This window comes from Eretmochelys imbricata, chromosome 5, assembly GCF_965152235.1.
Source record: "Eretmochelys imbricata isolate rEreImb1 chromosome 5, rEreImb1.hap1, whole genome shotgun sequence".
NCBI lineage: Eukaryota > Metazoa > Chordata > Testudines > Cheloniidae > Eretmochelys > Eretmochelys imbricata.
In genome coordinates this window covers 35,468,276-35,483,899 of record NC_135576.1, presented here as the reverse complement: position 1 = coordinate 35,483,899, position 15,624 = coordinate 35,468,276, and the positions used below count along the sequence as shown (strand labels likewise).

Genomic DNA, 15,624 nt, shown 5'->3' with positions numbered 1-15,624 from the left:
ATTTGTGACTTTGGTCCTGGTAATGTATGCGTTGTGCTTGATTTTCCAGTATGTCTCATTAGACATGTATGAACTGGTGCTCTTTAAATGTACTTTTGTCTGGAGAATATTTGACTTTTAGATTTAGTTTAGTTTGTAGGTTTATTTCATAATTAAATATTCTGACAATAGACCCTTTGTCTTGTCATCCTCCCCAAGGGTGTTCTCAAAAATCATGGCAGTCATAGCTGCCTACCTCTGTCGTCTAGGACTACGTGCCTTTCCCTACCTTAATGACTGGCTTCTCTAGGGTCAGTCATTTCAGATGTGGTCGGCAGTTCAAACAACAACTTCGTTCTGAAGTCTAGGCCTGCAGATAAATGTAGAAATAGACCTTAACCCCCACACAACACATTCTCTTTATAGGAGCATTTCTGGATTTGATAATGGAGGGATTTGATCCCTCTCAACAGGTTCCTTGCTCTAAAGGCCCTTATCCAAAGAGTGCAGCTCAGCCCTCAAGTTGCAGCAGGGACACATCTGCAACACCTGGGACACGTGGCATCTTGCATTTTTTATTACACAAAACACCAGATTGCACCTTTGATGTCTCCAGGGGTAGCTCAGAACAGTTTCTGTACCCAGCAAACACAGTCTGAACAAGCAGGTATCTGTAGCCAGTCAAGTCCGACAGTCACTCACCTAGTGGAATAATCTATCCAAGATTTGTGCAGGAATCCCATTCAGACAGAATCCCTCTATGGTCATGTTAACATTAGACACTTCCCTCTTTTGATGGAGAGTACATTTATGTCCTCTCACAGTCCAGGAAAGATGATCCCAAGAAGAACAGCACTTGCACATAAATCTGTTGGAGTTAAGAGTGGTCAGAAATGCTTGCCTTCATTTTCTTCCGTTACTCAAAAACAAGTCCATCAGGATCATGACAGACAATGTAGATTGCATGTATTATCAGTCATCAGGGTAGAGCATATTGCCCCTCACTTTGCGCCAAACTGATAAATCTTTTGAAACTGGTACATAGTCATCTTGGCTTCTTACCTCCTGGATATACAACACACTCAGCAGACATTTCTCCTTAAATTATGAATGGGAGTTGGACTCTCAAGTCCTCAATAAAATATTCATAGCTTAAAGATTTCCAGAGGTTAGCCTTCTTTTTGCCATGGTTCTCAACACAAAGTGTAGGAAATTCTGTTCCAGAGAGTGACTGAATTCCCAGTCTCTTCAATATGCTTTTCTCATTAAATGGACAAAAGGTTTTTTTCTTATCCTCCAACTCCATTACTCTTAAAGGTCTTTATGAATATCAGACAGGTCTCTATCAATATCAGACCAAGCCAAGGTCATTTTGATTGCGCCAACATGGCCAAGACAAGTTTGGTTTCCTTACCTCATCAAACTTGACTCTTGTCCATGGCAGCTCCTGATCAAACCTTGACTGCTGTATCAGGATGCAGGTCACATGCTTCACACCAGTCTGAACATTCTGCAAAAACAAGCATGGTTCATCAGTGGCTCTTGGGACTAAAAGCTGCCTGTTCGTTGGAAGTATAAAATGTACAAAATAGCAGAAAAGAATCTACAAGACATACTTCAGAAATGATGAAGATATAATCTTTGGTGTAACCAGCACCATCTTTCTCATATCCAGTTGTCTCTTTCCATAATCTTGGATTACCCATTGGAATTGAAAACTTCAGGCCTTTGTATGAGTTCCATCAAGGTTCATTTAGCAGCAGTAACAGCATTCCATGTGCCAGAAGAAGGTTTCTCGATTTTTCACTCCTCTGACCACAATGCAATTCCTAACAAGCCTTATGAATCTTTCTCTACAGATTAGGGCCCCTACATTGCTTTGGGATTTCAACCTGGTTCTTAACAATCTCGTGAAACAGCCCTTTGAGCCACTTGCTTACGTGCTAGCTGCTACATCTGACTATGAACAAAGCCTTTTTGGTGGCCATCACTTCTGCTGGAAGGGTTGGGAAGGATGAGGGTTCCTGTGTTCTCCAAGGAGAAGGTATCATTACAGTCCCACCCAAAGATTTTACCTAAGGTTTCTTCTGAATTTCACATTAACCAAACTGTTCACTTTCCAGGTTTTTTTTTTTTTTTTCTTCAGCCACATCAATTTATGTAGGAGTCTCTTTCATACACTAGATGTTAAGGGGGCGTTAGTCTTTTACTTGGACAGAACTAGGCCATTCAGGAAGACCCATAGACTTTGTCTGTTGCAGAGAGGTCTAAGGGAGCATCTGTCTCCACTCAGAAATTTCTAAATGGATCTCTCATTATTGCCTGTTTATGGTTTCATTGAGGCGTCACCTCCTCATAGCTTTGATTGTGCACTCTTCTAGATCAATCTAGTCTGCAGCCCTATTCCAGTTGCTGAAATGTACAGGGCTGCAACGTAGCCCTCAGTGCACACGTTTTCCGACCATTGTGCCTTAGGTCATGCTACAAGATCAGATGCTGCAGCAGGCAACACAGTTCTTTCTTCAGTGATAGACTGATCCAAAACTCCCACCTCCTTAAGGGGTTACTTCTAGGGAGTCACCTAAAGTGGAGCATCCACAGGGACACTTTTCTCAAAGAAGGAGAGGTTATATGCCTTCTGCAGCAACTGGAATTCTTTGGGATGTATGTCCATGTGGGTGCTCCACAGCCAATCCTCCTCCCTTCTTCTCTGGAGCTGCCTCTGTGGGGCTTTGCAGTAGAGAAAGTGCTGAGGATGGTTCACCCGCGCAGCCTTATGTAGCCTCAGTATGGGGCACAAAGATGGGTAGAGCACATGCAGAAGCTGAATGGGCACTGCTACCAAAAATCTCCAATCAAAGGTGCAGGAGGTCCTGCACACCTAAAGTGGAACACACATCTCAAAGAACTACAGTTACTGCACAGGGTGATTTATTTCATTGTACTCAGGTGGAGGGGTTAATTTCTTTTCCTCTGAGGAATTTCAGCCAGAAGACTAAACCACTGATGAGCGCTTTGAGAGGTCTTCTGTCAGGTGTTCTACTGGTCTTACTCTGAACTCTCAGGGTGTTAATACTGTGCATGATAAACTGTTAGCCACTTTTGTTGCCATGTGAGGGATTTGCTATGACAAATGTGACTGAAAGTTATAATAGTAGGATATTATAGTCATAGGGTAGATGTGACTTTTATTTATCTGGAGGTTCTGGGCCTGTTATCTGATAATTCTGAGGATTGTATTTCCAGGATGAAATACAAATTTGTTTAATTTTGTTTGCCACTGCTACAGTATGAATATTAAAATGTGTGTGTGACAATTCTGAGGCACTTTTATAGAAAGGTCTTTACCTACTACAACATTTCTAAATCTTAACTAAAACACGTACACAATATGTAGTATAAAGTTTGGATTAGTGTGAGTTTTTAGAATGGCCACATTAATCACAGTGGCAAAGCTTATGAGTGAGTTATGAAGAGCCATCTTAAACAAGCATGAATAAAACCTTTATAGCTCTTCACATTGATCTTTCTCTGCATGTATATGACATAAATCTTGTTTTCTGGTAATTTTTTAATATCTCTGCTTGTAAAAACTTGTACACTACCATGAGTCTATTGTGCAGACTTTAGAGGGAGAAAATGTTTAGATTTTTTGTTTGCCAATTTCTGTGTAAAATTCTAAAAATAGCTGTTATGGAAAACTGTGGTGTCATGATTTAAGGTCAAATGTATCCTAAATCAGCATGACTAAACCCTAAATACTTTACATCATTGGGAACAGGGTGATTCCTAGCTCTTAAACTGGATGAATGAGGGGTTTATAACATGGATGGCTTGCAGTATATTGTACAGTAAGGTTGTGAATGGGCCAGAGCAAATATTCCTACCTCTGAAGCTGGGATCAGAATAATCTTAACCAGTGGGAGGGGGAACTGCATGTATGAGAAGGCAGGGGTGGGATTTCTGCGGTAGGTGTTTTTCGAATATTACAATGAAAAATGTGAATTACTTAAAAACTACTCAGAAATTTTGGAATAATAAAAATAATCCTGCATGAGATGGATTATAATACAAGTGAAGTGCAAAATACATACACCTGTTCATATGGACATCATGACCCTGTATGTATATATTCTGCACCAAAAAAAATATATTAATTCCACTCTGATTGAGAAATGAAGCTCCTGGAAGTCAAAGAATGCAGAGTTGACTAAAGTTTCAGGGCTTGATTCAGTGCTGTGCTAAATCAATAATCCAAGGCACAGGGCTCCTAGTGTTAAAGTCTACTCAAAAGAGGATTGTAGTGGTACAAGGGTTTAACTGATCTTGCTGGATGGCTAGTAACATTTTTCAAGACCTCTCTTTTACCTTTGCAGGTTCCTCCTGAAGATACAGCTTCACATAGAACTTCATTCACTGTTCAGTCCCTTAAGCCTTATACAAAGTATGTGTTTTCACTTCGTTGTATGAAGAAAGATGGGTTGGGCTACTGGAGTGACTGGAGTAAAGAAAAGAGTGGGGTCACATCTGAAGCTAGTAAGTAGTATTTGATATTAATGTTTATTTTTCTAAGGAGTTAACTATTGTGATACTCCAAAATACATGCAGATGTCTGGCTGTGGTTGCCTGAAATGTTACCCCTTTTAGCAGGTGTTGATCTTGTTGGGAAAGATTTAAGTGTGTTCTGCTGACTTGGGTCACATGACTAATTACCCCTTGTGGCCAGTGACTCTCAAGAATGGTGGGAATAGCTTTATTGAAGGGATCTAGGATGTGGGCTTAGTAGTAGGCGTAAGGTGGTAACCCTAGTGGGAGCCAAGCCAGGGGAAAAGGCTTGAGTTGAACTCTATCTTCGTTTGCTTGTTAATAAAGCCAAACCCTAAGAACGGGGTCAGGTTGGTTTTTTTAAACAATACAGTATTAAATGCAATGCAGTGCAATACAATGCAGTATAAAGGTGCAGTTAAAGCAGCACTTTGGTGCTATCCTTTTTGTGTTAATAGTCTGGAAGTACCTTAGTTTTGGTAGATGTTACAGTTTGACTTGCGTGGAATTTTTAGCAGAGGGTAATTATCCATGAGCAATCTTCTCTTTGAGAGGGAGTGTAGTGGATGTAGGTTTATAATGCTTAAAGTGCATTCCACCTTCAAGCTAGTTACACTTACCTGATTTTTAAGGGTTAAAAGAAAGCAAATGTGTATAATTTGACATACTATTGTCCAGGAATACTGGCAGCAGTCTTGCTAGTTGATGGGAAATAATAGGCTCCTTTTCCACATTCGCTGCCGTAATGGTACAGTGGGGATTGAAAAACTCTCTCTTGCTCACCTCATTCACTTGTCGCTCCTCTGTGCTATTTGGTCTGATACTAGCAGTGACATGAATGCAATATGTGTTGGTGGTTCCCAATGGAACCAAATCTCTGCTTCTCCCATAAGAAGGTTGAATGATCATGGTGGTCCCTTCTGACCTTAAAGTCTATGAATGGCAATATTTGTGTGGTATTTTTTAATGATCAAAGGTCTATGCTCCATTTTTTCCAGAAACTTTCCAAATTACTAACAGTTGCCCAAATGTTCACTTACAACATAATGTAAGGCACAGAAGAGGAAAAATCTCCTCCTGCCACCCACAAATTGTTTCCTCTTGGTTTTCGTTCCACTCCACAAGAGAGGCGGAAAGTGGCCGTTGTTGAGCCTCTACCTTGATGTTCTTGGAACCTTGGATAAAACCATAAAATGCAGCAAAGCTGCCAAAAGTTGTAAATCATGACTGGTCTGTGGGTCTTTTTATTAATCACTTTGATTTTTATTTTAAAACATTCGTAGGTGAGATTTAAGATTCCAAGGAATACAACTGCCAGGAGAAATAGTAAACAAAGATAATAGTCATATTTCTGTAGCGATAGTAACCCCTGTGTGGAAGGTCTTCTAAAAGATTGAGCGCATTCTCCTGTCTTATACACCAGGAGGATACTGGCTCTACTCTAAGAAAGCTCATGGTATTATTCCAGTTAACAATCTCTTTTTTTCTTTTGGGGGGAGGGGTAAGATGAGTGAACTAATATCTTCTATTAAACCAACTTCTGTTTGCCAGAACTTGGGAATGGGCGACGAGGGGAATCATTTGATGATTACCTGTTCTGTTCATTCCCTCTGAAACACCTGGCATTGGCCACTGTCAGAAAATACTGAGCTACATGGACCATTGGTCTGACCCAGTATGGCCGTTGTTATGTTCTGTGGGTGAGAGAGACAAGCTTTCAAGTTTACACAGAACTCTTCTTCAGGTCACCCACCTTTGTGTGTGTCTCATATCCTGGGACCAACATGCCTATAACAACACTACATACAATCTTTTATTTTTAAAGTATTTTTTTTGTATCTGTATGGAAGGGTTCCCAAGGAAATACTGAAACACAGCATCATCTAGCTTGGGTACACTTTTTTTAAAGAGATGCAGGAGACTAATGATATGCTAAAGTATTATGATTTAAAACCAATGAAAAAATAATCTGTATCCCTCTTAAATTTTTTTTTTTTTTTTTTCATATCAGAACCATCTAAGGGACCACCTCTGTGGAGGAAGATTGACATATCTCACTCTCCAAACTCCTGGACTGTGCATCTGATATGGAAGGTAAGTAATAGTACAAATGATTACCTGATTGCACAAGTCTTTAAGGCACAATAGAAAAAGTTTATAGGCACGCTTTAAAATCAGATTTATTTTTTGTGTGTGTGTGTAAGTGAAACAGTTTCTTCATCTCTAACAAAACTTGAATATGTAATCAAAATAGTCCATGTTTTATGATGCTCTATTGCATTCTCTACACTTACGTTGTGTAACAAAAATAGTTTTTCCATTAATATTTACATGTGCATTGGAGTGTGGATAGAAAAAATAGCTATCATCTGTCTTATTGTATTGGAACTAAGTTAAATGATGTAAATATTAGGTATAACCAGTGAACAGAGTATTCTTTTTAGTTCAGGCATATTCTGACTCCCTGCCCACAGACCATAATTTGCCTGCTTACTGGAGTCAGTTTCTGTAAAATACAAGCTTTCATTAAAAAAGAAAAGTATCACCTTCCCAGTGTTACCCATGTCATAGCCTGAAACAACTGTGAGAGGTGTTATTTGACCTTCTGAATGTAACTGGTACATAAACTAAAGACCATGGTGTCACCTACAATACTCTCATCTGCAAGAGATTCTCTTTCTTATTTGGACTAATCAGTCCAAATTTGAGAAACCTGGGGACAAGGTAGACCCAGAGTTCTTCTTTTTAACACTCATCTGTTGCTAGCTCTGTCTGGAAAAAGAAGGTGGGAAAAGCTCTTCGGTTACTCCATTATCTTCTCTATGTCACAACTACCTAACATCTGCAAAGGGGGTGTGTTCACTAGTCTCAACAAGAGGATTTAGAACTGAAATTTGCTGATTCCTTATCTCTATTTAGAGAACATATGTGGTGATGAAGGAGAAGTGGGAGGATTGCTTAGGGTGCTCAGATAGCTGAGAAGAGGGAATATTGCAAATAATGTAGAGACAGAAGTGTCTTTTTTCCTTCTTTCTGACTAATAATAATACCTAGCTCATATATAGTACATTTAATGAAAACCTATTTAATGTCATTTTGCATTCCAATTAAAGCCTGAGGCCCAATCATGCAAGCCTTTTTCACATGTGTAAGGATTTTTGGTGAGAGAGTGCTTTATGGGATTGGACTCTTGGTTTCTGTTGTCACACTTTTTTCATAATTGAGTAGAAATATCACATGCACACAGCAGAAGAAATCAAACTTTTTAAGACTAAGTAAAGAAATTAATCTTTATTTTTGAAAGGCACGGGTGATAGAGGTCAACATCAATAAAACATGAAATAAAACTAAACCACTTTTTAACAGGAATTGGATCGTTCTGAAGCCAATGGAATAATCTTGAGATATGAAGTGACTGTCAGAGCAAGACCATCTCTGTCACGTCCACCTGAAAAATACAGTGTTAATAGCACAAACCTGACTTTAAATTTAACAAATGGAACATATGATGTGACAGTAACTGCTCATAACAGGATTGGTGGATCTCCCCCATCAGTTTTGCTTATTCCAGCAAGTAACTCAAAAGGTTAGTTTCTTTCTTGATTTTTAAGAAATCAAATGTATTTGTAATTATACAATCAGGAAAGTCTGCCAAATAAGAATTCTCAAAAAAAAAAAAAAGTAACTCTCTTGAGATATTATTTTTAATGAGTTAACTTAAGTCTCATAATTGCAATAGAAAACTGAGGGTCTTCCAGTATTATTTCTTTGTATTTAAACTACCACTGTATTTATAAACTGTGAGAATAAATGTGAACACTCCTTGTTATAGGTCTCTTCCAATTGGGGATTCTCTGTCTCTTTCACAGCATGGCCACATCTTGATTGACCACAAATCAGTCTCCCTTCCCCATAGTGATTGTGCAGACTACTTCCTGCATAACATCCCCTGTGCTAACTGTCATAATATTAAATTATTTGTGTATTTTTAGCCATATGTAATGTGATAAGCTTTTTGTTTTTAGTGGAAAAGTTTAACCCAAGGGTCAGCAACCTTTCAGAAGTAGTGTGCTGAGTCTTCATTTATTCACTCTAATTTAGGGTTTCATGTGCGAGTAATACATTTTAATGTTTTTAGAAGGTCTCTATAAGTCTATAGTATATAACTAAACTATTGTTGAACGTAAAGTAAATAAGGTTTTTAAAATGTTTAAGAAACTTCATTTAAATTTAAGTTAAAATGCTTAGCCCCCCGGACCGGTGGCCAGAACCCGAGCAGTGTGAATGCCACTCAAAATCAGCTCGCGTGCCGCAGGTTGCCTACCCCTGGTTTAACCCTTCCATTTCATTCTCCACTTCCATCCATGCTGTTACTCTTTCTCTGATTGCCTTTCCACATCATTCTGTGCTACCTGATCACCTTTTCTCTGTGTATGCTACCCAGGCATTTTGTAATCTAATCTCTCTGTGCTTCCCTTATTTCCTTCCATTTACTGGTCACGCCAGTACCTGTTCCCTCTCCTCTTAATGTATCGGAATGCCCCCTAATAAAGGTAGCATGGCTGGTTCCTCCTTTTTCCAACCATTGAGATCTCCAGACTCTTCTTTCTATAGAAGAGCCTGGATGTCACCTGTACAAGCAGCTAGAAATGTGGAGCCAGCATCATGTTACCTGCCAGTTCTCTCCACACCATCAGTAAGGTAAGGTGCAGTCTCTAGACCACTGTTTGAAAACCACTTCTTTAAATTAAAGGTAATGGTTTGAGCAAACTGAAAGGTAATGGCTGGAGCAAAACATCTGCGTTTTCTATTCTTCTGCTGCTGTTGTACAGCATTAGGGAAAAGGATCTGATTATCTTCCTCTGAAAGTCACACGAATATTAGCTCGGGTTCTTAGTGGAGGAGGGGCATAAGGAAGAAAAATAATTTTCCCAACCTTGTGATCCTAGCTTTTTAAGAAAAAGACACTGCTCTCTCTGCATTATTTGTAATATTCCCTCTTCTCAACTACCTTATAACATGGGGTTACTTACAAGTTGATATTTGAAAAGTGCTTGTGAATATGGGGAAGTGCAGAATGCTAAATTGTGTTCTTATCCTACCAAGAAATTGCAGATTAATTTTGGTCTCTAATGAATGTTCAGAAAAACATTGATTTCTCAATGTCTTCTCTCATACGTCCATAGAATCGTAGAAATGTAGGACTGGAAGGGACCTCGATAGGTCATCTAGTCCAGTCCCCTGCACTGATGCAGGACTAAGTATTATCTAGATGAGTGGTTCTCAAATTTACTTGATCGGTTCTTTCTTTGTGTCTGTAGTTGTTTAACCTCCCCCTCCCACAAGTACTTGTCCTGCCACCCAGCTTTGAAGGCAGAATGCAGAGCAGCGGCTGCTGGCCAGGCGCCCAGCTCAGAAGGCAGCGCCGCACCAGCAGCAGCCCAGAAGTAAGGGTGGCAGTGTGAAAAGTGATATCACTTTTCACAGCAGATTTAGCACCCCGTTGTCACCTTTACTTCTATGTTGCTGCTGCTGCCCTGGGGCTGACAGCCAGAGCCCCGCCACCTCCAGCTTGAAGGATTGGGCAGGAGAAGGAAGGAGAGCCCTCCTGAGCCTGGGTTGCCTCCTTTGAGGGAATGTGGGAGGGAGAAGGAGAGCCCAGCAGGGCTCCAGGTGTGCACAGCCCTTCTGCAGGAGCCCCAGCCACTCGGGCCTAATGGCCAGAGCTCTTTTGAGGAAAAAAAAAAAAAAAAAAAGCCACACACACCTTGACACATTCCCACACCTGCCTTTAGAGGCCTGCCCCATTGTTTGAGAACCTCTGATCTCGATCATCTCAGGCAGCTATTTGTCTAACCTGTTCTTTAAAACCTCCAGTGACAGAGATTCCACAACCTCAGTAGGGAATTTGTTCCAGTGCTTAACTACCCTTATAGATGGGCAGTTTTTCTTAATGTTTAATCTAAATCTCCCTTGCTGCAATTTAAGCCCATTACTGCTTGTTCTGGCCTCTTTAGATAAGGAAAACAATTTACCACCCTCCTCTTTTCAAATATGTAAAAGGTCATTATAGACTGTTATCGTGTCCCCCTCACTCTTCCCTTTCTGACTAAAGAAACACAGTTTTTTCAATCTTTCCTCAAAGCTCATGTTTTCTAGACTTTTAATCACTTTAATCACTCTCCTGTGGACTTTCTCCAATTAGTCTACATTTTTCCCAAAGTGTGGTGTCCAGAATTGGACACAGTACCCCAGTTGAGGGTGTATCTGTGCTGAGCTGAGTGGAAGAACTACTTCTCAAGTCTTGCTTACAACACCCCAGCTAATGCATCCCAGAATGATGTTTGCTTTTATTGCAACAGTATTACATTGTTGACTCATATTTAGTTTGTGATCCACTATAACCCTCAGATCCTTTTCCGCAGTACTGATTCCATATGCAGTCATTTCCCATTTTCTATCTGTACAGTTGATTATGCCTTCCTAAATGTAGTACTTTGCCTTTGTCCTTATTGAATTTCATCTTATTTATTTAGACCATTTCTCCAGTTTGTCAAGATCATTTTAAATTCTAATCTTCTCCTCCAGAGCTCTTGCTACCCCTATCTTGGTATCATCTGCAAACTTTATAACTGTACTCTCTATGCCATTATCCAAATCATTTATGAAGATATTGAACAGAACTAGACCTAGGAAGATCCCTGTGGGGCCCCATTTGATATGCCCTTCGAGCTTGACTGTGAACCATTGATACTATTCTGAGTATGCTTTTCTAACCAGTTTTGCATTCACCCTATAGAAGGTTCATCTAGGCTATATTTCCCTAGTTTGCTCATGAGAAGGTCTTGTGAGGCGGTATCAAAAGCCTTATCCAAAGTCAAGATACATCACACCTATTGCTTCCCCATATCCACAAGGCTTGTTACCCTGTCAAAGAAAGCTATTTGCTTGATTTGACACAATTTGTTCTTGACCAATTCATGTTGACTGATACTTAATCACGTTATTATCTTCTAGGTACTTACAAATTGTTTGATTTTTTGCTCCATTATCTTTCTGAGTACTAAAGTTAAGCAGATAGGTCCATAATTTCCTGGTTGTCCTTATTCCCCTTTTTATAGATAGGTACTGTATTTGTCCTTTTCCAGTCCTTTAGGATCTCTCCACTCCATGAGTTGTCAAAGATAATTACTAGTGGCTCAAACATCTCTTCAGCCAGTTCCTTAAGATGTATTTAGTATTCCTCTAAGATGTATTTAGTCCAGACCTGCCAACTTGGACATGTAACTTGTCTAAGTAATTCTTAACTTGTTCTTTCCCTGTTTTTTAAGCCTTCGTTCCTACCCCATTTACCCTGATGTTCACTGTGTTAGTCATCTGATCAATTTGGTGAAAACTGAAGCAAAAAAGGCATGTAACACTTTGACCATTGCTGCGTTTTCTGTTATCTTCTCCTCCTCATTGAGTAATTTACCTGGTGTCCTGCATCTTCCTCCTGCTTCTAATGTATTTGTAAAATGTTTTCTTGTTACCATTTTTGTCCCTAGCTAGTTTAATCTCTTTTTTTTTGCCTTGGCCTTTCTAATTTTGTTCGTATATGCTTGTTTTTTATTATATTCATCCTTTGTGATTTGATCTAGTTTCCACTTTTTGTACAACTTCTTTGAGTTTCAGGTCATTGAAGATATCCTGGTTAAACCAGGGTGGTCTCTTACCATACTTCCTAAGCATCAGGATAGCTTGCTCTTGTGCCCTTAATAAAGTCTCTCTAAAAAACTGCCCACTCTCCTGAGCTTTTTTTTCCCCCACTTTAGACTTGCTTCCCACGGGATCTTATCTCTCAGTTCTGAGTTCTGCTAAAGTTTGCCTTCTTGAAGTACCATTATCTTTATTTCTGCTGTTTTCCCTCCTATCATTCCTTAGAATAACAGATTCTTTCATTTCATGATCATTTTCACTCAAGCTGCCTTCTGCCTTCAAATTCTCAACCAGTTCCTCCCTATTTATCAGAATCAAATCTAGAACAGTCTCTCCTCTGGTTGCTTTCTCCATCTTCTGTAATAAAAAGTTGTCTCCAAAAAGAGTGTATTCCAAGAACTTGATAATATGTGCCCTACTGTATTATTTTCCCTACAGATGTCTGGGTAGTTGAAGTCCCCCATCACCACCAAGTCCTGTGCTTTGAATGGTTTTGTTAGTTTAAAAACCACCTCTTCTTCCTGGTTAAGTGGTCTATAGTAGACCTCTACTATGACATCAGCCTTGTTTTTTACCCCTTTTATCCTTAGGTGGAGACTTTCAACAGGTCTGACTCCCACTTCTATCTCAATCTTAGTGCAAGTGTATACATCTTTGATATACAAGGCAACACCTCCTCCCTTCATTCCCTGCCTGTCCTTCCTGAACAAGCTATACCTTTTTATACCAATATTCCAGTCATATAAATTGACCCACCAAGTCTCTGTGATGCCACTTATGTCATAATTGTGATTATTCACTATTGTTTCTATTTCTTCCTGCTGATTCTCCATACTACTTGCATTAGTATACAGACGTCTAAGATGTTAATTAGATTTCCTCTCTCTATTCCCTCTTCTCTCTCCCTTGTCCCTGCTGTGATTGCCCATGTTCCTGCCAGATTCCGACCCTACCCCCAAGTGTCCATGTTGTGGACTTACCTGTTGGCTTTTGTCTCCTGCCCCTGTCAAACCTAGTTTAAAGCCCACCTTATTAGGTTAGCCAGTCTGTATCCGAAGATACTCTTCCCTTTCCTTAGCACGTAGAACCCCATCTCTGCTCAGCAGTCCTTCTTAGAACAGCATCCCACGGCCAACGAAGCTGAAGCCCTCCTGGCAACGCCATCCGCACAGCCATGCATTCAACTCCAGGATGTCTTTGCCTGGGTCCCTACCTTTGGCTGGAAGGATCAATGAGAACACCACCTGCACCCCCCAGCTCCCTCACCCTCATTCCCAGAACCCTGTAGTCGTTTTTGATCTGCTCAGGATCATACCTTGCAGTATCATTAGTGCCCACTTGAATGAGCTGGACAGGGTAATGTAGGGACACATGATCCTCTGCAATCCTTCTGTAATGTTTCAGATATGGGCCCCTGACAGAACATCTCCTGGGATGCCAGGTCAGATGGCTGATGAATGCCTCCATCCCCCTTTGAAAGGGAATCACAGACCCACCACCCTTCATTTCCTCTGGGGAGTGATGGCCACGATCCTTCCAGCCTGGTTCGTACATAGCTTCTCCTCCTTCACCTTTTGGGGGAGACTTTGTTGCCAGGGCACCATACCAATTTTTCACTCTATGGATGGTGGGCTGGGAGCAGAAGTGGAGCGCTGCCTGCTGTTAGAAGTAGCCAATAGCCAGGTTCCTCCCTGTGAAGGAGCTGTTTCCTCCTCCCTTGGTGGTGATACTGCAGTCCTCTCCAGCTGGATTGCTTTCTCAACTATGGAGGTCTCCATATGCATATTTTCAATGAATTCCTCATGTGCACAGATGCTCCTCAGCCTAGCCACCATTTCCTGTAGCTCTCCTATCTGCCTCCTAAGAGAGTCTATCAGTAGGCACGTCTCTCACTAGATGGTCTCCTCAGCCTGTGAGGAGACCAGGAAATGCAAGCCACAGTCTCTGCAAATCCATACCAGGACCTGGGTAGAGGAATCCATTGTTGGATTCTCTGTCTGGATAGAGGTGCAGGTGGAGGAGCCAGGAGCAGTGTTGGTATTAGCAATGTGTGCCTTTTCAAACCATGGTGATTTTATTTTTTCTTCCTCTCAAACTCCCCTGTCTGCACCCCCCTGTTCACTAGCTCCCCTTGGTCGCTTAGCATCTGGCTTTTAAGCCCATCTCTCCTAGGTCAACCCACCCCTCTCATTAACACACAAGAGAAGGGTGATCAGGGTAACACACAAGGATCAAAGGACAGGAGGCTAGAGCCTTAATAGTGAACAGTCAGCTAGCAGCTTAGTAGGCCTCTCGCTCCTACTCCCACGTAGTCTTCCCAAATACAAAATCACCAACAGACTACACTGTAAGCTTTAAGCAAGCCAAAAGAAAAACCAAACAGACAAACAAGCTCACTCACCCCCAAGAGTTAGTGCTTGCTCCTTCTTCAGGAGGGGATTTCCCTTTCTCCCTCTCCCCTGTTTGCTGCTCCCTGTTCATATGTTACAGAATTGCATGAAAATGGCTTTCTATACCCACTAAACTTTTCTCATGTTGAAATTTTGATGGTTTAATTTACTTTAGAGCAAGAGTAACTATGATTCCACAGAATAGCAAGTTCAGGTGCGTTTGTGCTAGGAGAGAGCTATCTAATGAAGATGTTCTATATTAATGGAATCTCATTCCTTTTTTCTCATTCTAGCTTCTGTGAAAGATATTAAAGCATATCCCAAAGATGGCAAGCTTTGGGTAGAGTGGACGGCTCCTGACAATAGTGTTGTTAAATATGTGATTGAATGGTGCATGGTGTCTGACAGCTCGGACTGCACCACAGAATGGCAGCAGGAACTTGGTACTTCTCAAGGCACATTTTTAAAAGGTATATTTAGCAAACAATATCATATTTAAAAATATTGTACCTATTATTATAGACCTTAAGAATAGTCAAGACCTTTCAAACCCAATAAGGTTTCTAGAATAGTCAAAACCTATCATCCTTCATACATTTTGGAAGTTTTCAGTGGCTCTTTTGCAACAGACTCACTTTGTGAATAAAGAGGATCTGGAAGAAATGCATACTCTTATAAAACAGAGAGGTAACCAGTAAGAAATAGAAAATGTGCTGAATTGTAAACAGCATGCTGCCGCTGGTGGCTAATGCTCAGTGGGTATCTGCTGCAGGACATAAGTACCAGGTGGATCTTTTGCAGGCATTTAAAACTGCTGAAAAACCTCAATATTTTTTTTTAAACAAGTTAAAAATTACCACATGATAATATGAATGTTGGTATAATCTTGTGTACTGGCAACTCAGAATTAAACTGCGTATAAATCCTTGGGTTTGAAACAATTCAAGAAGGGAACTGTAGCTTTGAAAGGCACACCATCAGATTAAGACTTCACAAAAAAACAATGTTATAT

General features: G+C 40.5%; 1 protein-coding gene across 2 annotated transcripts in view; it reads left to right on the top strand.

Annotated features, from left to right (window-relative positions):
- IL6ST (interleukin 6 cytokine family signal transducer) overlaps positions 1-15,624 on the top strand; it is a 60,026-nt gene that overhangs the window by 32,884 nt on the left and 11,518 nt on the right. For both annotated transcript variants that reach the window (XM_077816857.1, XM_077816856.1), the window contains exons 7-10: positions 4,356-4,515; positions 6,536-6,618; positions 7,891-8,110; positions 14,906-15,082. In XM_077816857.1, coding sequence (XP_077672983.1) covers positions 4,356-4,515; positions 6,536-6,618; positions 7,891-8,110; positions 14,906-15,082 — 640 coding nt within the window. The remainder of the gene's footprint in view (positions 1-4,355; positions 4,516-6,535; positions 6,619-7,890; positions 8,111-14,905; positions 15,083-15,624) is intronic.